A 25354-nucleotide genomic window follows, 5' to 3' on the forward strand; every position below is an offset into this window, starting at 1 on the left:
ACTTTTCTTTAAACATTTTAAAGTTATGTTTTAAGGAACTTAACATGTTTAAGGCTTATATATTTCTGTTAAATCCCATTTATCATTACATGGTAATAACCCTCTTTATTCTTTTACTTTTATGCCTTTTGTAGGAGGGACTCAAAAACTATTTCATTCGATATATTATACCAATACAGCTTTTTTCTATTGATATTTATCAAGTATACATATATTTTTTAATGCTGTAACATTAAACCTTTCTATATTCTTAATTCTAAGTATAGCTCTTTTTAGTTCCTGTATGTTTATTGCAACATATTATAATTATGTGTTTGAATTTATTTCTGCCATATTATTTTATTCACTCCACTTTTCCCATGCTGCTTTTTATTCCCTTTTTTGCCTTTAGCCTGAGTAAAAAAAATAATTTTTAATTTTTTATTGTTTGAAGTATTACATATGTCTTCTTTTTTCCCCATTGGCCACCCCCACCCCCCAGCACATGCCCCTACCCCCCTAGTGTCTGTGTCCATTGGTTATGCTTATATGCATGCGTACAAGTCCTTTGGTTGATCTCTTACCCCTACCCTCACCCTCCCCTTGCCTTTCCTCTGAGGTTTGACGGACTGTTTGATGCTTCTATGCCTCTGGATCTATTTTTGTTCATCAGTTTATGTTGTTCATTATATTCCACAAATGAGTGAGATCATGTGATATTTTTCTTTCTCTGACTGGCTTATTTCACTTGGCATAATGCTTTCCAGGTCCATCCATGCTGTCACAAAGGGTACAATTTTCTTCCTCTTTGTGGCAGAGTAGTATTCCATTGCGTAAATGTACCACAGCTTTTATATCCACTCATCTACTGATGGGCCCTTGGGCTGCTTCCAAACATTGGCTATTGTAAATAATGCTGAAATGAACATAGGGGTACATATATTCTTTCAAACTAGTGTTTTGTGTTTCTTCAGATAAATTCCCAGAAGTGGAATCAGTGGGTCATAAGGCAGTTCCATTTTTAATTTTTGGAGGTAACTTCATACTGCTTTCCCCAGTGGTTTTAAGTCTAACATTTAAGTCTTTGATCCATTTTGAGTTTATTCTTGTGTGCGGTGTAAGAAGGTGGTCTAGCTTCATCTTTTGCACATATCTGTGCAATTTCTCCAACACCATTTATTGAATAGGTTATCTTTAGTCCATGGCATCTTTTTGTCTTCTTCGTCAAATATTAATTGACTTTAAATGCATGGATTTATTTCCGGGCTCTCTATTCTATCCCATTGATCTAGATGTCTGTTTTTATGGCAGTACCACGCTGTTTTAATTACTATGGCCTTGTAGTATAGTTTGATAACAGGTTGTGTGATTCCTCCAAGTTTGTTCTCCTTTCTCAAGATCACTGACCATAAATTGCAATCTAATACTCTTCCGTTCCCACCATATAATGTCCTTCTAATTATCCATGAACTTGTATGTGCTACTGCCTCTCCACATCTACCCCGGGGCATGTGTTATTCTTTATTTCGTAGAGTTGTTGCATTTGCTTAGGTCAGCAAACTCATTAGTCAACAGAGCCAAATATCAATAGTACAACGATTGAAATTTCTTTTGAGAGCCAAATTTTTTAAACTTAAACTATATAGGTAGGTACATTGTTATTAACTTAATTAGGGTACAGTACCAGGCAGTTTTAAGAACAGTGGCTTTGTAATACAGCTTGATATCTGGTATTGTAATCCCTCCAACTTTGTTCTTCTTTCTCAGGATTGCTGCGGCTATTCGGGGTCTTTTTAAATTCCATATTGGCCTGATGTAGTACTTAGGGCCATAATGTAGTGTGCAAAAATTTTTGATGGTCTCCAAATTTGATGGTATTTGTATCTCTAGAAATAGCCATCGAAAAGGGGATGTTTTTAAACATCCTAAACAGCTTTAGAAATTTAGAAACATTGAGAGAAAACAGTGTTCGCATTCAAGTTGAAATTACATATAAGATTTAGCATAATATTAATTACATATTACTATTTACTCTATTATTATTTTTTTAATAGTTTTATTGATTTCAGAGAAAGGAAGGGAGAAGGAAAGAGAGATTGAAACATCAGTGATGAGAGAGAATCATTGATTGGCTGCTTCCTGCAGGTCCCTTACTGGGGCTCGAGCACGCTTCCTGGGCATGTTCCTTTGACTGGAATCGAACCTGGGACCCTTCAGTCCGCAGGCTGATGCTCTATCCATCGAGCCAAACCAGATAGGGCTACTCTAATTATTAATGATAACTATTTATAAAATGTCTGCATAATGGAGTGGTCACTTCCATTACGTGATATAAACCTCTTGTTCTCAGGAGGGAAGTAGGTGTTTTTGCTTTTCCTCCTTTAACCCTTACATGCCAGTCTTTTTGGCCAGCTTTCCATCTCCTTTTGCATTGTTCAATCATTTAGTTGTAGAACCACAAAGCTAGATGGGCTCTTGAAAGTTATATGTCATTATGCAGGGAAGTCTACATCTCAAATATCAAAACATAAAACTTGGCTTGAGCAAAAAAAATTGGGTTTTTTTTATTCAAGAGAAGAGATTCTCTAGTTTCCTTTTATAAACCAATGCATCATTAGCAATTTCCACTTTAAGAAAATTAATCTCTTATTTTAAACCAGCCCAAAATGGAACTGTTAAATGTTATGGATTTATAGTAGTTAGAATTGCAAAGATGTTTTTTTAATTGGAAGGATCTTAGTGATCTAGCTCATTTTCTTCACTTTATGTGCACAGAACCAGTTGACAGGCTAATTTAGTTTCTTTGTAGCAGAGCATGTATTCAAACCCAAGTTTCCTTCCTCCCTATTTGATATTTCTTAGTCTCCTTATTCCTGACATGTACCTTCACAAATTCTGTGCCTAGCAAAATAGGTACTAAAGCAAATGCATCTTGTTTAACAATTCCTGGGAGAAAAAGACAGTTAAACTTGGAATTGCTCTGTGTCAAGTGGCTTGCACTTTGTTATACTAGTAGGTGGGCACAGAAGAGGCACGTTGAAATCACATGGGTGCTTTTAGTATAGGTCCATCCACACGTTATTTTCCCAAACCACTCAACATGGCATTGGGTCTCTGGTGGCACTCATGAGAGAAGCTGGTTTAGGTGGATAAATTTCTCTGCTGTTCAACTCCTTTCAGCAAGGATAGTTTTGAATATAATTTTTAAAAATTTATTTTTATTTTATTGTTTAAAGTATTACAAATAGTAGTACATATGTCTGCCTTTTTCCCCCCATTGACCTTCCCCCGGCCTCCCCTATCCCCCAGCACATGCCCTCACCCCCCGCCCCCTCCCACAACACTAAGGACTATAGCGAAAGTCCGTAGAAATTATATTAAAAAATTCAAGTTTTGGATATAATTTCTACAGATTTTTGCTATAGTCCTTAGTGATAAGGAAAACAGATATTGAACATGTTCTGTGAGTCCTGATTAGAGTTTCAGAGGTGTAGAGGTGTATTATTTTTCTCTCAGCTAAGTCTCATTTAAACAGAGTATTCCCATTTCCTTGAACAGTTTTTATGTTTTCTATTTAGAAATTTTTTATAGTCTTTTAATAGCTACCAAAGATGCTTTCCTTCTCTACAAATGAAGAAATTGAGGCATTATGAGGTTTAACCTGGAACCTCTTCGTGGAACCTACTTTATCAAACTGAATTTTTATACATTGTGTGTGCTGCCTATAAATTCAAGAGCTTTCTCTTAGTAAATCAGCTTTTGCATTTTAGGTAATAAAAATATTTGTGTTTACCCAGCCAATATGATCTTTAGGTCACAAGTCCTTGTAGGAGTAATAATATTACTAGGTTGATGTTTCTTAATTAGAAAACTTAGAATAATTAAACATTCATTAAAGGGACATACCACATTTAATATAATTCTTGTGAATTGTTATGTCATGTGAAGAGACTGAAACTTAAGATTTATATGCATATTTGTCTTAAAAAGTAAAACTATATTTCTGATAGGAAGTCACCTCAGCACCATTTACATATTTATACTGTTTAAAACTGAGTCACAAAAGGAGATGCTGAAAATATTTCTTGTTAGAAGTCACATCTGATATTCAATTTCTGATATTTAAAATGTTTTAGTAGAAGGTTTTAGTTTATTAAGAACAATTGCTACAGTACGGAGGGAAAAAATGTAAAGATAGAATGAGAGAATTTCTGACGTAGTCCAAATAATTTTTATTGGTAATTTTGCCAGATAATTTTTAAACATGCTGTTCCATTTTGCAATGTTTTTGTTACAAGCCAGCAGTTAACCTTGGACATTCTATATGTTCTCATAAATGAGTTTTTCTGAAAATTTTTATTATGGACTATATAGATATGAATGTTGCTATGAGATACTGTCTTTAGTATAATTATTTTTCATTATTGAAGATCTGAAAACCTGTTTATTTTGAGCTTCAGGTTTCACTTTGGACCCTGTGACTTATTGATGGGCTGTTATATATTAGTTTATTTTAATGCTTATACCTTTTCTTTTTTAATCCCTCTTCATTTCTTACCTCGTGATTTGATGTCTACTCAGATTTTTAAAATAACACTCCAGTCCCCTGGCTTGTTTAATTTAAAAATTCCTACACACACACACACACACACACACACACACACCTTTTTGTAAAAAGCATGAATAGTAGTACAAACAATTAGGAATTCATGGTGTCAAGATGGCTTGATTCCTGCCATGTCAGTTTCCTCATGTTTGATGAAACACATAAAGCAGTTGTGGGAGAATGCTTGTCACTGGTATCCATGGTGACTCCAAAGATATGGAACTCAAATGGGTAGAGAGTAAGCCGCAGTAATAGGTCTCATTATAAGGGCAAAATACATAAAAGGTTCAGGCATATGTTTTTAATTAGTTTCCAAAAATAGCTAGAACTGGAGAGGGTGCCGTGAAATAATATTTTTCACCATGAGAAATGGTATGGGCAGCATTTGAAATTTAACGATTATCTTTTTCTAAAGGACAAGAGATGTACACTTTGAATACTCATAGTAGTATAGTTTCTCAATCATAATTTAGACAAGGGAGTGCACACAGAATAAAAGGGACACTTATTTTCGTATTGATAGAAATGTATAATTTGCTTATCCTTTTTCATTCTTATCCCTCTACATAGTTTATTCATAACAGCACCTTTTAGGCTTTTCCTTATAGAGTCTAATGTACTTATTAGGAAACGTACTCTGTCTATACAATGTGCAAGAATGAGTCCATGGGTTTTTATTTTAGGCTTTTCCTTATAGAGTCTAATGTACTTATTAGGAAACGTACTCTGTCTATACAATGTGCAAGAATGAGTCCATGGGTTTTTATTTTAAAATGCAAGTAAGACAGTAGCCGAAATTCTTATTGTTCATTAATATTAAATGTTCCACCTTTTGGGGAGCATATTAACTTTGAATGGGTTAAAACAGGATTCAGGGAAAGTAGACCATAATAATTAAGTATTTTCTGTGAGAGACTTATTATGGATAAAAGATTAATAACTCTTTTGAGACAAAATTCTTTAAAGATTTCCTTTTGAATTGCAATCTGTAAAGAATAATCTTGTATTGCATTGCAATTCAACACATTATTTCTTCCTGTTGCTATAGAAACTAATTCTGGTGCAGCTGTGATTGCTAATCAAAATTCTAACATTATACAACCTTTTCCTCCTTAGTGCTTCATTTTATTTTTAGTTACAAAATAATAAATTTCAATGGTGAGCCGATAACAGTGGTCAAACATTAATGCAAAGATTTTTAAAAATTTGAGTCCTTTCCAGTGAAAATAGAGAGGTGCTCATATTGTATAGTTTCAATATGAACAACAAAACAAAGCCTTTTTACTGAATTACAAAGGTCTATAATTGCTGTATTACATCAACATTATGAAGCACTTAACTGCTTCATAATTCTAAATTGCTACAATTTCAACCATCTATTTTTGAAGTGTCTGGTTGCTGGTATTATAAAAATGAAAAAATAAAAAGTCCTCAGAATGCCTGAAGTCTTTTAAAACAAAATGGGATGAGACCAGCCTTTCTCTTTTATCCTCCAGGAATTGAGATCACATTTCCAGATTATGTCATAAGAAAAAGCTAATTATTTGTTCTCATTCTTGTCTTTATTAGTATATAACCACCACCTTACCAATCTATACTGTTAACATCATCTCATGTAAATCTATGTTTATATTGCAGGCCATAACTGAATTATATATTTTGTCTTTCTAAGAGCATGGGTTCTTTCCCATTTCATAAAACAAATATAAAAACTTCTCACCAAATTATTAATAGCAAAAAATTGTAACATATGAACTCAAGAAGGCCTAAATTAATTCTAAAATGAAATCTTTGGTATGTTATAGTATCATATATTATTGCATATATAGCACTTATCAAATTTTATTTTCTGATTTGGTCCATCAAACAAGGCAAATAAAAGCTGACATTTATAATTTCATATTATTGATTGATTTAAGTTATAACTCAGACTTGTAAAAAAGGCCTCTTTGTTGTCTGTCATAAAGATGAAATGAAACACAATGGGAAAGGTAGCAGATATGATTTAATTTCTGTGTTTAATTTTTTACTTTCATTTACTGATGAGCATATGCTGATTGACAGGAGCATGAAAATCTAGGAGGGTATAAAATCTTGTGGACTTGAGAAGGTACCATATATTTAAAATTTGTACTTGGAAACAAATCAGCTCTATTTTATTAGATTCTTGCATCTCTGATGGAATTTGAGCATTGTAAACCCGTGGTTATCTATAGCCCTCAAAGATAACTAGGGATTTATTCCTTATGCATGAGAATTTTTTATCCCTCAAAGATAACTAGGAATTTATTCCTTATGCATGAGAATTCTTTAATATTTTAATGGAAATCTTTCTGATTTGTTTCTTATACTTAGCTTAATTGAATCTTTAAAAACAATTTAAGGTCATGATTAATATTGACTACTAGACAGAACCAAAGTAAACGTTGTAAATTAAGATGCTCATGCTAATGTAGATGGCATGGATTATGTTGCTAAATGACTGGTATGGGAAGTAATCCTGTATTTTGCTTTTTGAAAAATCCTTGTTTGATTACTTTTTGTTGTGGCCTCTTGTACAGTTTTAGCAAGGTGACATAACATATCTGTACAGTTTTAACAGGGCAGAATTCTTGCAAAGTTAATCTACAAACGAACTTGGAAATTATGTTGCTTTTTCTCAGGAACATTAATAATGAAAAATATCTGGCTCTAATCCACTTACTCTTTCTAAGTTACACTGTATAAGAGTGTAGGATTTGTTTTGGCCTGGCTGGTGTGGCTCAGTGGTTGAGCATGGACCTATGAACCAGGGGGTCACACATCTAGTAAATGGCAGAAGTGGAGTTAGAACCAGGCTGTCTAATACCCCAAGCTATCTAATACCAAACCCCACATTCTTTTTTTTTTCCTAAATATGTTTTTTTTAAATTGATTTTTGAGAAGAGCAGTGTAGGATTTGTTTTGGCCTGGCTGGTGTAGCTCAGTGGTTGAGCATGGACCTATGAACCAGGGGGTCACACATCTAGTAAATGGCAGAAGTGGAGTTAGAACCAGGCTGTCTAATACCCCAGGCTGTCTAATACCAAACCCCACATTCTTTTTTTTTTCCTAAATATGTTTTTTTTAAATTGATTTTTGAGAAGAGAGAGGGGGAGAGAAACATCCATGGGCTGCCTCCTGCATGCTCTCTACTGGGGATCAAGCCTGCATGTGCCCTGACTGGGAATTGAATTGTGACCTCCTGGTTCATAGGTCAGTGCTCAACCACTGAGCAACACTGGCCAGGCCCAACCCTACACTCTTACACAGTGAAGTATTGTTAAGTACCATGTAGACCATAAATTAGTGTGTGAGCAAAAGGCATTGACACAAACATAGGCATCTGTTTGTCAGCCTGCAACCCCTGTCCTGTCATTCACATTGTTGATTAATGCTACACTCTTTCAAAAATTTCTGTTAGGCTGTTTACAGATGACTTGGGTCCAGATTTTATAAATTCTTTTCTTTCAAAAGAAAATGCCCTCCAGAAAGCAATACATCTTTTCTAATTCTCCATAATGTTTCTATTGCATAGATTTTATGACACCAACAGTGTGTCTTTGATGTTAACCTGGGACTTAATTTGTGGATAGCAGTACCGACATGACATATTTATTTTTAAATATTGTAAAATGTTATATTTTTATGTAATTTTCTTTCCCATAGGTTCATTCCTTCAGCAAACAACATTAAGCATTTTGATAGTAGGCCTTCATCTTTTTTCTTTTATGTTGCCTACAACTAGCATATCTTTGGTAATCATAAATATTCATTTATCTATTGAGACCTTACATTGTAGACCTTGGGAATATTAAGAGTCAGTTTCTCTACTTAGAATCTCAGAACAAATAGGGGAAATACATGTTTTTAAGAGCTTTATTGAGATGTAAATCACATACCATAAAAATCACTTGTGTACAATTCAGTGGTTTTTAGTGTATTTACAGAGCTGTGCAGCCATCACCATAATCTAATTTTAGAACATTCTCATCACTTTAAAAATAAATCTTGTTCCCATTAGCAGTCATTGTTCAATACGACTCCCCAGCCTAGGCAACTACTAATCTATTTTCTGTCTATATATAGTGTTTGCCTGTTCCACACTTTTCATATTAATGGAGTAATGTAATATGTGGCTATTTGTGACTGATTTCTGTCACTTTGATTGCACAGGTTTTCCATATTGTAACATATCAGAACTATATTATTTTGGTATCTCATTGTATAGATGAACGCATTTTATTCATTCATCACTTGATGAATATTTGGGTTCTTTCTACTTTTGGACTATTATGAGTAATAATGCCATTAGCACTCATGTACAAATCATTGTGAAATGTATGTTTTCATTTTTTTTAGGTACATACAATGTAGGAGTGGAATATGCTGGGTCATACCATAACTCTATGTATAACATTGTGAGAAACTGCCAAATTACTTTTCAAAGTGGTTGTACCATTGTACATGCCCATCAGCAGTGTATGAAGTTTCCAGTTACTTCACCTGTTGTAAACACTTCATTAGATGTATTTTTCTGTGATTTGGGGAAATACTTGTTAAAGAATTACATATAGTGCAAAGTACTACGGGAACTAGGTACAGAATGTTGGCACAAAGGATGGAATTGTTAGAACAGGCAAGGTTTTATGCTAGAACGATGGGGTCTTGGATCTTGGAAACAAAGGACATTTCTAGGTTGACATTGGAAACAAAGAACAAAATATTGAGCTATGTCCAATATTGGTGAGGCATGATAATACCCATCAATTTTAGGAAAACATGAGTAGTCTGGCAAAGCTGGGACAGTGATTTTCAAATTGCAGATAGATCATGAAATCAATTCTATGGATCTTGAAAAACATTTTAAAAAATGAAATTATATTGACCATAAAATATAATTTTTGCACGTAGTAAGGATAGACATTACTTAGTTCCTGTGATTTAAAACAAAAAGATGTGAAAATGTTTCTTTATAGTGTGTACACTAGATTTATCAAGTAGTTGAATAGAACGTCAGGAAACTTTTCATTGACTCTCTCTGTGTAGTGTGTGACACAGGTATGAATGCTTAAAGGTCTAGGATTATAACAATACTAGAGGCCCGATGCATGAAATTCGTGCAAGGGGCTCGCAGCCGCAGCGGCTTGCCTCAGCCCTCGCAGCCCTGGCTTTGTCCAGATTGTTGTCTGGCTGTCCAGTCTAATCAGCATATTACACTTTTATTATTATAGATTGTTTAGTCACTGATTTTTTTTAAAGCTCAGTAGAATGACTTGTCTAAGTAGATCAGTGTTTCTCAACCTTTTCCCACTGTTGCTTCCCTACAGAGACAATTTTAATTTAATTTATATAAATCAGTTAATTTAATTTGAATTTAACTTCTACATAAAAGAAAATTACCAAGTAATTAAGATTTTATCTGGTAGGGTTAAGCTTTGATTGGTCACAAATTTGAAATACCTACAATTTTTGTCCCCTACTTCAGAGTTTATTTTAACCCCCTTGGGTATAACATTACCCTCATTAAGAATATGTGATCTAGCTTATTCCTATTGTGTTTAAAATTAGAAGACTTGGAATTTCCATTTCAACCCATGAAGAAGTAACTGCTGTAGGACTTGCTTTTCTGATAAATAATTAGAACACTGGGAAAAATGATAAGAAACAACTGTCTTCATGATTTCCTCAAAAAAAAAAATTAAAAGTGGAATTGCTTTTTGACCCAGCAATCCCACTTCTGGCAATATATCCCAAGAATCCCCATAGCAGGACAGTTGGAGTATTGCTCTCCTTGCCCCATGAAAACAACCTGTTAGCTTTGTTCTCTCCGGATTGTTCTGAAGGAAAAATGGTTTGCTAAACTAAAGCTACCTATCAAATACCAAGGCACCTTAATTCGCTCAACAAGGCGGCTCCATCTGGAGTGACATCTCCAGTTGCAGCCTTCTTCTAATTAAGTTTATGATCCTTTGTCAAGCCTGTTAATTTTTGCAGTGGCCAAGCTAGTGAAGACATTTATGAGGTCAGCAGTTCTCAAGTCTATGATGGTAGATTAGTCTCTGCTCTTCCCTGGGGGTGTCTTGTTGCTAGAGAAAGGAAGCTCCAATGGTCTCCAGCTGTCCGTTCCTCTACCAAATGGCCACTGCTTAGAAAGCCAATGTGTGGCTTCTGCCAGTTGCTAAGAGTGTACGTTCTAACTGTAAACCCAAGAACTGGAAAAATAATGCAAGGTGATATTTTAGATCTCTTCTTAGGTATTTGATGTTACCTGATGCAGTGATATGTGGGATTGTTTTTAAATTTCACTTTCTAATTGCTCATTGCATGTGTATAGAAATTGTGTGTGTGTGTGTGTGTGTGTGTGTGTGTGTGTGTGTGTGTGTGTGTTAATATTGCGCTCATATCTAGTGACCTTGCTCAATTTGCTTCTAACTCTAATTTATCTCTAAAATTATTTTGGTATTTCTATATCACAGTTGTCATCTGAAAGTAATGGGTTTTATTTATTTCCCATTCTTTTGCATCATCTTTTTCTCACCTTATTGCACTGGCTAGCACCTCCAGTCCATTGTTAAGTTGAAGTGTTGATAACAGGCATTGTTGTCTTGTTCCCTACCTCAGAGGTAAAGCTCTCAGCATTTATTTCAGCACTAAAAGTGATGTTTGCTGTAGGACTTTCAAAGATACCCTTTCTGAGATAAAGGAAATTGGCTTCTATTCCCAGTTTGTGCAGAGATTTTTGTCATGAATGGATAACTTTTATCAAGAGCTCTTGTAATTCATTATGACTAAAAGTGCATTTGATAATTTTTACCTTTATTCTTTCAATGCAATTAAATTAATTTTCTAATGTTAAATCCTCCTTACATTTATAGAATAATTCTATATTCTTAGGATAAACCAAGTTGGTTGGGATGTGGTACCCTGTTTATATGACTCTGGGTTTAGGTTGTTAATATTTTGTATAGAATTTTTATATCTATGTTTACAAGATAGGTTGGCTTATTTTTTATAAGATATTTTATCAGGTCCTGGTATCAAGGTTATGCTGGTGTTAAGGTTAAAAAATTTCAGAAATATTTTCTCTTTTTCATATTATCTGAAATGTTTTGTATAAGGTTTGTGTTTTTTACTTCCTTAAATGGTAAATTCACCAGTGAAGCCATCTGGATCTGGAATTGTCTTTGTTAGGAAGGTTTTAAAATATGCATTCAATTTCTGTAAGGGATATAATAATATATAATTTTCCTGCTGCTTCATGAGTTTGTTTTGATAGGTTGTGTTTCCCTAGGAATTTGTCTATATCATCTGATTTTCAAATTTATTTTCAGAAAGTATGAAGGTGTCTTTTTAATGGAGATTTTTTAAAAAAACATTCACAAAATTAACAGAAGTTGGAAAAATATTAGAGTCCCTTTTACCCCCTTGAACTATTTGACAATAAGTGGCCCACTGACCAGCTGCTTTATCACCCCCAAGTACTTTAGTGTATATTTTCTACAAACAAGAGTATTCTCCTAAATACCCACTATACAACCATCAAAATTAAGTTACTAACATTGATATATTATTATATCTAATCCTCAGAACCCATTCGTGGTCAACAGCGCTCCAAATAATGTCCATTATAGCAAAAGGGTCTTGTTCAAAATCATGCTTCGCATTTAGTTGTCACGCCTCCTTAGTCTCCTTCATCTAGAACAGTTCCTCAGTCATTGGTTCCTGAAGATGCAGGCATTTCCTTTTTAGAATATCTAAGTTTGTCTGACGTTTTTCACGGTTAGATTCGGGTTGTGCATCCTGAGCTGGAATGCCAACAGAGTGGTGCTGTATTCCTCTCACTGCTTCTTATGAGGTGATGCACAATTTTGATTTGTCCCATTACTCATAATGCCCACTTTGATCTCTCTGTTAGGGAGGTGTATCTACGAGGCTTCTCACTGTAAAGTTGTCTCGTTAATTAATAAGTACTTTGTCAGAAGGTACTTTGTAACTATGTCCATAACCTGTTCCTTAAAGTTCTTTCAAATATTTATATCTAGATGGACTCATGGCATTCCTCCTTCCCTCAATGTGTTGTAAATAGTTACTAAAATGATTTATTTTGAAGCTCAGAGTGTTAGTGGGATTTGGTCAGTGCTAACCCCTTCCAGCTGGCTTCTGTGTCCTGTGAAAGTGTCCCCATCATTCTTCGAGTATGTCCCTACTCTAGACAATAAGCTTTTCTAAGTTTGTCTCATGCTTTCCCTTTCCCATCCCTGGAATTAGCCATTTCTTCATGGAGTTCTGGTTCCTTTTAGTGAAGAATAGATTTAGAAGCCAAGATCTGGGCTCTAGGTATGCTCACTGGTTGAAATATTATTCTGAAATTCCCCCAGTGGACGGGAAGAAGGTTCGCCACGGACGGGGGCAGCCTTGTTCTTAAAATCCTCCCAGGGTACTCTGAAGTGTGTGTATGTGTATACATACAAATTATATGAATATTTACACTATATTTGCTTCTACCTATTATTTAAAAGCTGAGTTCACACTGATATCTTCAATTCTAATTCAACATGATGGAGTTTGTTCTAGTTTTTTCTCCCTTTCCACATTTGTAACTCCCTTCTCTAATAATGGAAGCCAGAGACCTGGCTTTCATTCACCTTTCTGTACATATTTTTGGTTAATTCCCCTCTCTCTGCATGCATGTCCCCTCACCTCATTTGGGTTCTGATATCCCATGCAGGCTTTCCCACTTGTGCGTGTCCTTGGGGCATGTCCTCGGGACCCTGGGAGTGTCATGACACCCAGGCCGGTTTGCCCCATGGGATGTTCTCATCACTCCACCTAAGCTCTAACTTCCTGTTTGGGGTCTGACACCAGGCTCCAGGCTTCCCCCTTCTCCTCGCACAGCTGCCCTCCTCACCCCGCCTGGGTCCTCACACCACAATCCAGGCCGCCATCACACAAGGACACACCCCCATCCCCACTTCGCTCTGGTTTTCCCTCGTCAGGCCACCTGTCTGCGTGGATGCCTGCCTCCTTCACCAGGTACGTACGCCTGTGTAGATGCCTCTTCCTGGGCTTTGACAAATACCCAGTCTCTTCTCCAGGGTTCTGGTCCTATTGGGCAGTGACTCCACTCACAGGGTTGCTCCCTTTGCTCAGTGTAGGCACACTCCTCCCCCTGGTGGAGCTTGTTGCCCAGGCTGACTGCCCCCCTCCGTGGGGAACCTTCTTCCCCTGCTGAGGTCTGCTTCTGGGCTGCCTCACCCAGCCTGGGCTCCACATGCTGTGCAGGGCTACCTATGTGTGCACCTCCTCCGTATCCTATTTGACCTTTGACACGGCATTTGAAATGATGTCCTGTTTTATTCTAGATATTAATATTAGTAATTTATGCCATCTCTTTCCCTTCCTGACTAGTCTCTTCCAGTTTATCAGTGTTCTCAAATAATTCTTTTGTGTTTTGCTGATGTTTTCTATTTGACTTCTGCTGGATATTACTTCATTTTTTCTACTTTCTTTTGTGACTTCTGTGATCCATGGCTTATTTAACAGTATGTTTTAATTTCTAGTTATTTTTGTTCAGTCTCTTCCAGTAGTTTATCAGTTTTATGAGTGTTCTCAAAGAATTCTTTTGTGGTTTGCTGATGTTTTCTATTTGACTTCTGTGATCCATGGGTTATTTAACAGTATGTTTTAATTTCTAGTTATTTTTGTCTACATTTCTATAGATTTTTAAAGTTCTATTTCTGATTTTAGTTTAATTCTACTGTGGTCAGAAAACATCCTGTTTATGTTCCAGTTCTGTGAAATGTGTTGAGCCTTAATTTATTACCCACTGTCTATAATCAACTTGGGCAAGTTTCCAGAGACACTTGCAAAGTGAATTCTCCAGGTGCTGGATGGCCACCATCTCCTAGAGCTGCATTTAAGGGCCCGCAGGTCACCGTGGACATGCATGCAGTATTTTTCTCGAGGGTTGGAGGATACCTTGTCTTGTTTCGTAGGTGCTGTACAATCCATAGGTAGCAAATTAAAATGCTTAACATGTACCCAAGCATGAACCCTTATATGGATATGTTGTTTCCACAAAACAGTGCATGAAATTAGGTATGAAACAAGGGATAAAGTAATATAGGGCAGCATCATTTTGGTGTTTGATCGTCCTACCAGGAATTTCTTAAGGTTGGATGTTTACAGTGTGATATAACAACTATAATGTACATTATGTTATTTTGTCAAACAGTTGTTTTAAAGTTTTCCAATATCAATTAAGTTTAAGCCAACTCTTAGTTATTATATTATTAGAGGCTTGATGCACAAAATTCATGCAAGGGCCTTGGCCCCCACCCGCTGCGACTTTGTCTGGAAGGATGTCTGGTCTAATTAGCATATTACCCTTTTATTATTCTAGATCAGCGATGGCGAACCTTTTGAGCTCGGCGTGTCAGCATTTTGAAAAACCCTAATTTACCTCTGGTGCCGTGTCACATATAGAAATTTTTTGATATTTGCAACCATAGTAAAACAAAAATCAACCAAAAAAATGAGTGCGCATGTCACCTCTGACACACGTGTCATAGGTTCGCCATCACTGTTCTAGATCCTGTGTGCACAATATGATGTGGTTGTCTATTTGAGAAAAAAAGGCATTACTGCAAAAGTTTTAAAAAAGAAGAAATCTTCATAACTATTTTTTTTAATGAAATTCCTATTCCACATACATTTGGGCATTTTTTTACTTGAAAAGTAAAGAGTAAAGGGAGGTATTATTTTCAAAACATTGAGGATTTTTATAATAATTTATAATTATATATATTTATACATTCCAATATATGTAGTATGTCATTTGTATATTCTAAAACAATTTGCATATTCCAATTCACAGCTTTAAAATCGTTTCTCTCAAATCCAGAAACAGTGGTGAGGTCTGCCCATGGAGCCTACTTAGCATCTTTAAATACCACTGGCCCTCTTTTGGGTAACTTGCCTGGAGCGCAGGTACACTGCATCTGAACAAGAGCCAGGTGACGGAGCTCAGCTGTAGACATACCCTGGTTGGCAGGCAGCTAGAGAGCTACCCGCTATAAGCATAAATAAACCAAAGGAAGTAATGTGTAACATTATATCACCAGACAGACGTTATGATGTGCTGCTCACAACAAAAGCAAGTTCAGAGGATTATTTTGGTGCAACAGCTAGTGAGGAAAAAAGACTAGTACAAACTACCTTTCTTCAGGGTCCCTTTCGAGAAGGAGATGCATAGTCCATTAGAAGAAAAACTGTGAGCAGTATTTAAATGTAATACCTGATGTTGCATTCAGGGTTTATCTACACAGACTTAGCTGTTCTGCAATTGTAAACCGAACCCTGTTTCCTTACGCGCGCCCCCCCGCCGCCCCCGCTCCCACGTCTATCCTTGTTCACAGGCATGTCTTTAGCCATTGAGATACACCGTGGAGGTAAAAACTCAAAGGACCATTTAGAGTGAAGGAAAGCGCACATTAACTGCTGGAGGCAGAGTTACCTGCTGAGGACGAGATGGAGCCGAGTTAGATGGAGCCCAGGCTGCGTGGGGCAGGGGCTGGCCTCCGATGATGACGATGGAGATGGAATGGGAGGGAATGCGGCCTTCATTCCGCCTTTGCTGATCGATTAGGGCCTTGACTCCCAGGGCACCTCGTGTCAGGATTCGGATCTAGGGTAGACGTGGAAGAATAGTTTCTGATGCTGTTGAACTGAATGCTAGTTTAATAAGTTCATCTCAGTCATTGAAGAAAACAAATGAAGTTTTTATGTGTGTTTTACCTACAATATTTTTACCTACGGTGACTAGAGAGAACACCGATCATAAGGAAGTCTGATGCTTCAGGTTTGTTCTGAAAGAAAGAACTAGGTAAGCTATTTCACGAATATTTATCACTCCCACTTTTATGCTATATAACTGGCTCTCTCTAGTATTTGAGAGTATATTTTATTTTTCCCTGATATCACTGTGCAGGAGGAGAGAGTGGGAAATCCGATGAGCTTATTTCTGCACCTGAACTTTAGTGAAGCATACATGTTTCAATCCAGTTTTTTTTTTGTAAGTTATTTGCAATGATTGTGGACTGTGCTGCATGTTGAGGCTACTTGGAAACAGTGACCAGACTCTTACTCCTTCTCAGGAAGCTGCATTCAGAGAATGAGAAGAACACCCCCACTGGACGAACTGCAGCCCCCGCCATATCAGGATGACAGCGGGTCTCCCCACCTGTCATGTACACCCTCAGAAATCGGGGACAGTAAATGTGAATTTTCCCACTGCAGCAACAGCCCAAGACGCTCCTATAACAAGTGCCCGAGTGAAGGAAGCACCGGTCACGAAATAGAAAGTTTTCATCATAAAGGATATGAAGAAGATGTTCCGAGTGACAGCACTGCCGTCCTGAGCCCCGAAGTAAGTAAAAGCACATAGAATTTTCTAAGTGAATGTTACTTGGAAGACTGATAATCCTGCGCTTCTCCTCTTGGTAAGAAGAAAGTTTTAGCACTTTGTGGCTTATTGTACCAGTTTCTATCCTCCATCTAATCTTTAACCAGCAGACTTAACAGAGGTGTCTCAACCATTCTGCAGCCGCCGCCCCCCCCCAAAGGAAGATGGAGAGCTGAAAATGAGAGCAATACACAAAATACTGAAAAATTAGCTTCCCCCAAGTTTCAACCTCAAGATAGATTTTTTAAAAAACATTCTGGAAGTATTTGTTTCATAATGAGTGAGGTTTCTATTTATGTTTGTCTCTTTTAAAAATTTTATTTGGGATATTTTTATATTGGGAGGCTGCCCATTAATATTTCACAAAATAACGGTTTTGCATTTTCATATCATAGAATATGGACGAGATAAGTCATGCTCAGCTTCAGTAATGAAATTTGAATTCTTGGCGTCAATTGGTTGTGTTTTAAGTTATTTCCTTTTTTAGAGCAAAAAATGTGAAAATTACACCAAAAATAGGGGTGTTACACATTTGACATCTTTCCATATTCTAAAAAGAATTTTTAAAAATATTTCTGTAAAGGTAAAAATTATAAAGGTCATCTAGAGGGTTTCATAAGGTAGTATTTACTTTTAAATTTCTTTCTTTTAGATTTGCAAGTTTTTACAACTTCTGTCCTAGACAGCATTCTGTAGAACTGTAGTGTGTCATTGTTCTTAGCCTCTACTGCCAAATGTTCAGATAGAAAACAAGAAGTGAGAGGATCCAGATGAGGTAGGTTCCACACTTAGGACAGGGCGCCCGCAGGCGCAGTGGCAGGGCCGCGCTATGTGAATCCTGGCGTATGTGATGCCCGTTTGTCCCGTCTCACCCTTTCTGCTCCATCAGTTTCCCCCAGTCATGGTGTGGTAGCAAGGACAAGAGTTGAACTAGGAGCAGGGGTGCCAAGGGCCAGAAACACATAACTTATTTTATGGGCGCAGTGCAGGGGCAAGTACTCCTGGTGAACCTTGCCAGTTAGCCTACCAAATAGGCATAGGTTTGACCTGATTTCTTTACTAGAACACATGGGTGACAGCTGTCAGCCCAGAAGTGACATGGTCATGGCTTGGGCTTCCCATCCCTTTGGCTTTCCTTTTAATAAGTAATATTCACTTGTTCTATCATATTTTCTATTTTTCTGTCTATCTTACAAGCTACTTAGTGACTATATTTACTACATCTTCAGAATTCTGCCTGTGTCTCCAAAGCTGCTTCATTGTTTATTATCTATAGTTAATACAGCTGGTGAGTTTTGCCCATATTTCAGAAGCTACTAACCAGTCTCCTCTTAGTAGAATTGACTATATTCAAATAGAGCAAATGCACTTTACATAAATATTGAGATGCCAGTAGTCTCTGGTAGTATAAAGTCCACTCTCGTGGTTTTTAAGTTTATTTTACTTCCCATCCCTTTAATAAATAGTAAGAAATACAAAATCTTGACTCTCCTCTTGGTTTAATTCAGGATGTGGCTACCTTAGAGCCTCTCCACTCACACTGCTGAGCTGGGAAAGGAGCGAGGGTTCAGAAGAGCCCTGGCAAGGAGCTCAGACTCTGCTGGTGGACACTATTCAAAACTTTAAGATACCGTGAGAGGGAGGGTTATTTTCTAATTGCCTATTTGCAGAATACACATAAGAGTTTAATCTGTGAAGGTCATGAGAATTGTTAGAATGCACCAAGAGAAACAAAATTCAGAAATAGCTATCTGGAACCTTATAAAAAAATTTTTATTGCCCTGGAAATAGCTGTCATGACACTATTTTAAAAAACAATTAATTGAAATTTCAAAGCCTTGCAATTAATCATGTATATTTACCATTGTGAAATGGCATGCATTAAAACATTTTGCTCAAAACTGTAATTTTTTTTTTTACAGAGTAAGAATATGTTTATTCTGACTGAATTATATTGTATAAAAAACAATTCTTCTAGGAGACTTTGTCCCCTCCCCCAAGTATTGTTCTTAATTTGTCATCTTTTCCATACATGTTACCAAGGGGGTCATAGTAGGTAGATGTGTAATATTTATAATTTATAACGTCAAAAACTTGTATGTTTTTAGTCCTCTGCTACATCTCTCCCACCTAAACTAGGGCTTGGCACATAGTAGGTGTAATAGTTAGGATCTGTATTAAGCTGTTAGAACAAAGAGTCAAAGGATAAAACTCACAGAAGATTGTCTTTCACTTACGAACGTCCAGGGTGAGTAGGTGGCTTTGCTCAGGGGCCCAGTTCCTTCTTTGTTGTCACTGTCATCTGTAGGGTGCTGTCCTAGTCCCCGGGGTCCATATTGACCCACACATCCTGTCTCAGTGTCTGCTCTTCTGTGGGAAGAGTGGGAGAGAAAGGAAGTGAAGGGCAAAACATTTCTCCTATAAACCTGATCTGGATGTTTCATACATAACCTCTGTTTGCCGCCCATTGGCCAAAGCTGAGCCTCATGGACATATCAGCCATGAGGAAAATTTAGAATTACAGTCTCTTGCGAGACAGTGTGTCACTGGCTAAAACTCACGTAGTTCCTTTGAGAAGTGCAAAAATAAGAGAAGTCTGGGAGTTAATAGTAGGGGCTACTAAGTAAAAAGTTCAGAAAAATTTAGAAAATTGGTCCACATTTAAAAATGAAAAACATTTAATATTTATTAAAATACTTGAAGGAGCAGGTGGTAGAGTTGAAAGGTCAGAGACCTGGGTTTGACACTGTCAATAACTAGCTGAAACTCTGTTCACATTCCAGGTAAAATTGGCACAATTTCTTTTAATCGCATAATTAAAATGAACAGATTTGGTCTTTCTTGAACTTTTGAAATACGTATTATTCTGCCATTTTCAACAGTAATTAGTATTAGAAATAAGTTTTAAATTCTTATTAAAATTTGTGTGTTACAGAAAATAAGTATTTGGTTGCAAATATTTTGAGGCCTCTTTGTGTTTATAATTTCACATTTCCAGTGATTTTCAAGCCTAAATGTGTTTACATTCTATCATAGATGGGAGCATTTTAGAACAAACTCTGAAAATGGGACCAGTTTTTTTCAGTAGCATTATACTTTATGTTCTCTCTCTCTCCAGCCTAATGTTGACCTGTCAGTTGCATTGTTTATAATATTGGAAGTAAAATTGAATAGGTACCTACAACAGGATCAGGGATACACATTGAAGTATATCTTTTCAGTTCTCATTGTAAAAACATATCTCAACTTTCTCAGAATTGTAATGGTGAATACAAAATTCTTTTTTGATAAGTTTTTGAGGTTAGCTTACCACGAATACCGTGGCCCTGTAGAGTAGCTTCTGATTATACTAAACTGTTGGTTGTTATCACATTCTTGGTGGTAGCCAACCAAACAGTTCTCACACCCTCTTCCTAAGACAGACCAGGTGTTTAATTACATGCCAGATGAAATAACAGAGTTAAAACTGAAAACATTTAAATTTGCTTTTCGTAGGACATGTCAGCTCAAGGATCATCTTCACAGCTTCCCAAACCCTTTGATCCTGAGCCAGAAGCGAAGTATGGCACACTGGATGTGACTTTTGACTATGACTCACAAGGACAGAAGCTCCTGGTAACCGTGACAGCTGTCACAGATATCCCAACATATAACAGGACAGGTGGCAACTCATGGCAAGTACACCTTGTTCTTCTACCTATAAAGAAACAGAGAGCAAAAACCAGCATCCAGAGAGGACCATGCCCTGTCTTCACAGAAACATTCAAATTTAACCATGTTGAATCTGAGATGATTGGAAATTATGCAGTTCGATTTAGACTGTATGGTGTACATCGCATGAAAAAAGAAAAGATGGTGGGGGAAAAGATTTTTTATTTAACAAAATTGAATCTTCAAGGGAAAATGTCATTACCTGTGATATTGGAACCTTCTTACAATCATTCTGTGAGTATCTGATCAAATAGCCCAAATACAGTTTAAGTTCAAGGTCTGTGATATGCACAATTTTAATCCGATAAGCCCAAATAACCATACCTTTACAAAATTTCTAAGCCCTGAATAGGTAGGTATAATTTTTTTCTCATCTATAAGTTGCCCTTGAAGATTATATATGATTTATCTTATGTATTTTATCCTTCTCAGGGTCTAGCCCAGTTGTCTTAAACATTTATTAGATGGTTGATTATGACATCATCTGAACTCCTTATAGAATACATTGTTTTCTTTCCAGGTTAAAACTGTGTGATGCATTAAGAACGATCTAGCTCCATATGTTTGATATTATTTGCTCGTATAGAATATGTGCTGCTGCGTAGGTCAGGACTGATTATAATTCCAGAACTGCTATGAAATAATTTTTAAAACTTCAAAAGCATGACCTCATTATATTTTCCACCTTTTTATACAAAGATTTTTGTAGTGTTTCTGGAAGAATACTTAAATTTAGTACCATCATTTGTTCTCCCTTTTCTCTGTTTTCCTCCAGGTTCTGATCACATATAAGTCTCTCTCTCTTCTCATATTTTTAAACTAAATTCCTACAAGCCATTGCAGATCACCAGAGAGTTGCACTGTTTACTTAAACCAGGGAGATGCATTATGCCACACTGTTACTTTGATTATGAGAAAATCTGTGATGTGCTATAAATTAAATTATGATATTTGCTCATCTGTTATACTGAACTTTTTGTAATATAAATACACAGATTTCAGAAGAGATACATTATTTTAAAATATAATATTTTAGGGTTGTTGTTAAGCTTTGAAAAGTGTAAGCATAAGTCCAAGATTAGAGTCTCATTGAATTTGTACAATGCAGCTTTTGATCATATCGGAATATCATTCACAGTAGAACCCCATACCATTTTACCTACTGGCCACTCAGACCAAATAATGTGATTTTTAAATGTTTTCATTAAGAGTGGCAGAATATTTAATTGGCCTTCACTTTTTTCTCTCTTCTAATAAATTCCTGATTTAATTTTTTAAAGGCATTTTCTGAATTATCAATTCTGAAATTTAAAATTATAACAAATTATCAATTTCCCTACTAAAGACTTAAGTGTTATCCTACGAACCCATAGGGATATACTATGTTGTCACCTTTTGGTTTTTAAATGTTGGAAGTGTTTGTGGCAAATAACTAACTTCTTTAGTTACATAGGTTCATAAATAGGAAGAAGTTGTGCTAATAGATTACATCAGGAGCTGTAATTTGGATAAGATTTTGGACTTTGAGATGATGAGATTTAGATTCAAGAATAGGGACTTATTACTTTGAACTGATAATGTAATAGGATGAGACTTTTGGGAACCTTGTACTGGGGGAATACATTTTCCAAGTGGGATATATTTGAATCATGGAGGCCAGAAGGCAGACTGTGGTAGGCATAATTCTAAGATGGTCCTCATGACCTTCATTCCCTGGTATTACTCCTATGATTATGTTATGTAACATGGCAAAGGGATTTTGAAGATGTAATTAAAGTTATTAATTAGTTGACATTAAGATAATGTATTATCTGGGTGTGCCTAACTCAATTACTTGAACCCTTGAAAAGCAAAGTTTTCTATGATTTGTAGCAGATAAAATAGATTTAAAGCATTAGTGAGATTCAACACGAAGTTCTCCGTTGCTGAGACGGAGTGGTTCATGGTAGAAGGACCGTGGAGCAGCCTCTAGCCAACCACCAGCAAGAATGTAGGGACCTCAGTTCTACAACTGCAAGGAACTGAATGAACTTGGAAGAATATTCTGCCCCCGGAGCCTCCAGATAAGACCCCAGCTGAGCCAACACCTCGATCAAAGCCTTGTGAGACCCTTTACAGAGAACCCAGTTGAACCCACCCAGACTCCGACCTACAGAAACAGTGAGATAATAAGTGGACATTTTTAAACCTACAGTTTGAAGTAACTTATTAGACCTCAGTAGAAAATTAACACAGCCCACAGGGTTTCGCTCTTTACAGAAAACTTTTGCTGACCTCTGCTCTAGACAACTAGGAATTGAAATTGAGTATCAGATGTGCAAATCACTTCTTTGGGTGAGGTGAATACTCAGATAACATTCTTAAAGTCTTTCATTTTGGTGGGATGTTCTTTACCAATTCATGAAGTCTCCAGCAAATACCTTTATATAATGATAAACATATCTAAATAAAATCTGCAGGTATTCTTTTTCTACACGGTTGCTCCCTCCACATAGATGCAGTCACTTAGAGAAACATTATTTATTTAGAAAATAATTTCCGTGAGCAAAAATATTTTATTCAGTTTTATTTCATTTTCTTCTATTAAATTTATAGAAAGTAAAATAGATTTTTAAAATAAAAAGATATAGTTTTATCCCATATTTTAATGAAAATATTTCTATTCCTATTTCTGTTTTGGACATACTCATAGAATGATGTCTGCAAAATGTTTACTTAATAACAATTTATGAATAGTAAAGTTTAAGGTGATTTTTTTTACTTTTATCTTTGTTATTTCTGTATTATTTGATAATCATTTGTCAGTTTAAAGAAAACTACTAGATTTTAATAAATGTATTAGGATACAAAATTAACACCCAGAAATCTATGGCTTTTTTATACACCAATAATGAATTCACAAAAAGAGAAATGAAAAAACCAATCCCATTTACCATTGCACCAAAAAAATAGATACCTAGGAACAAACTTAACTAAGGAAGTAAAAGACCTGTACTCGGAAAACTACAGAACATAGGAAAAAAGAGATCAAGGAAGACAAACGAATGGAAGAATATATTTCGTGGATTGGTAGACTCAACATCATTAAAATGTCCATACTACCCAAAGCAATCTATAGATTCAATGCAATCCCCATTAAAATACTAAGGGCATATTTCACAGACCTAGAACAAACTCTCCAAAAATTCATATGGAATAAAAAAGATCCCGAATAGCCACAGCAATCCTGAGAAAGAACAAAATTGGAGGGATCACAATACCAGATATCAAGCTATATTACAAAGCCACTGTTCTCAAAACTGCCTGGTACTGGCACAAGAACAGACATATAGACCAATGCAACAGAACAGAGAACCCAGAAATAGACCCAAGCCATTTGTTCAATTAATATTTGACAAAGGAGGCAAAACATTCAATGAAACCAAGACAGTCTCTTCAACAAATGGTATTGGGAAAATTGGACAGATACATACAAAAAAAGGAAACTAGAACACCAACTTACACCATACACAAAAATAAACTCAAAATGGATAAAGGACTTAAACATAAGGGGAAAACCATAAAAATCTTAGAAGAATCCATAGGCAGCAAAATATCAGACATATGTCGTAGCAATATCTTTACTGATACAGTTCCTAGGGCAATGGAAACTAAAGAGAAAATAAACAAATGGGACTACATCAAAATAAAAAGCTTCTGCACTGCAAAAGAAACCATCAACAACAAAACAAGATGGCCCACTGCATGGGAGAACATACTTGCCAATGTTATCTCCAATAGGGGCCTATTCTCCAAAATTTACAGGGAACTCATACATCTTAACAAAAGATAAACAATCCAATCAAAAAATGGGCAAAGGACCTAAGTAGACACTTTTCGAAAGAGGACATACAGAAGGCCAAAGAGACATATGAAAACATGCTCAAAGTCACTAATCATCCAAGAGATGCAAATCAAAATGACAATGAGGTACCATCTCACACCTGTCAGAATGGCTATAATCAACAAATGACAAGTGCTGGAGAGGCTGTGGAGAAAAAAGAACCCTCGTGCACTGCTGGTGGGAATGCAGACCAGTGCAGCCACTGTGGAGAACAGTATGGAGTTTCCTCAGAAAATTAAAAATGGAGCTCCCATTTCACTCAGTAATCCCACTTCTAGGAATATATCCCAAGAAATCAGAAACACCAATCAGGAAGGATGCACCCTATGTTCATAGCAGCACAATTTACAATAGCCAAAATTTGTAAACAGCCTAAGTGCCCATCAGCAGATGAGTGGATTAGAAAACTGTGGTACATCTACACGATGGAATACTACGCTGCTATAAAAAAGAAGGTACTCTTACCATTTGCAACAGCATGGATGAATATGGAGAGCATTATGCTAAGCGAAATAACCAGGCAGAGAAAGATAAATATCACATGATCTCACTCATTTGTGGAATATAATGAACATCATAAACTGATGAACAAAAATATATCTAGAGACATAGAACAGACTGTCCAACTTAAGAGGGAAGGCAGGGGGAGGGGGACTAAGAGATCAACCAAAGGACTTGTATGCATGCATAT

At 36.3% G+C, this 25354-nt stretch overlaps 1 protein-coding gene across 1 annotated transcript in view; it reads left to right on the forward strand.

The window, feature by feature from the left end:
* The window catches only part of SYT14 (synaptotagmin XIV), a 119227-nt gene that overhangs the window by 62233 nt on the left and 31640 nt on the right, over positions 1-25354 (forward strand). The window contains exons 4-5 of the mRNA XM_005858508.2: positions 16762-17033; positions 20565-21014. Coding sequence (XP_005858570.1) covers positions 16762-17033; positions 20565-21014 — 722 coding nt within the window. The remainder of the gene's footprint in view (positions 1-16761; positions 17034-20564; positions 21015-25354) is intronic.

This window comes from Myotis brandtii, unplaced genomic scaffold (assembly GCF_000412655.1).
Source record: "Myotis brandtii unplaced genomic scaffold, ASM41265v1 scaffold119, whole genome shotgun sequence".
Lineage (NCBI taxonomy): Eukaryota > Metazoa > Chordata > Mammalia > Chiroptera > Vespertilionidae > Myotis > Myotis brandtii.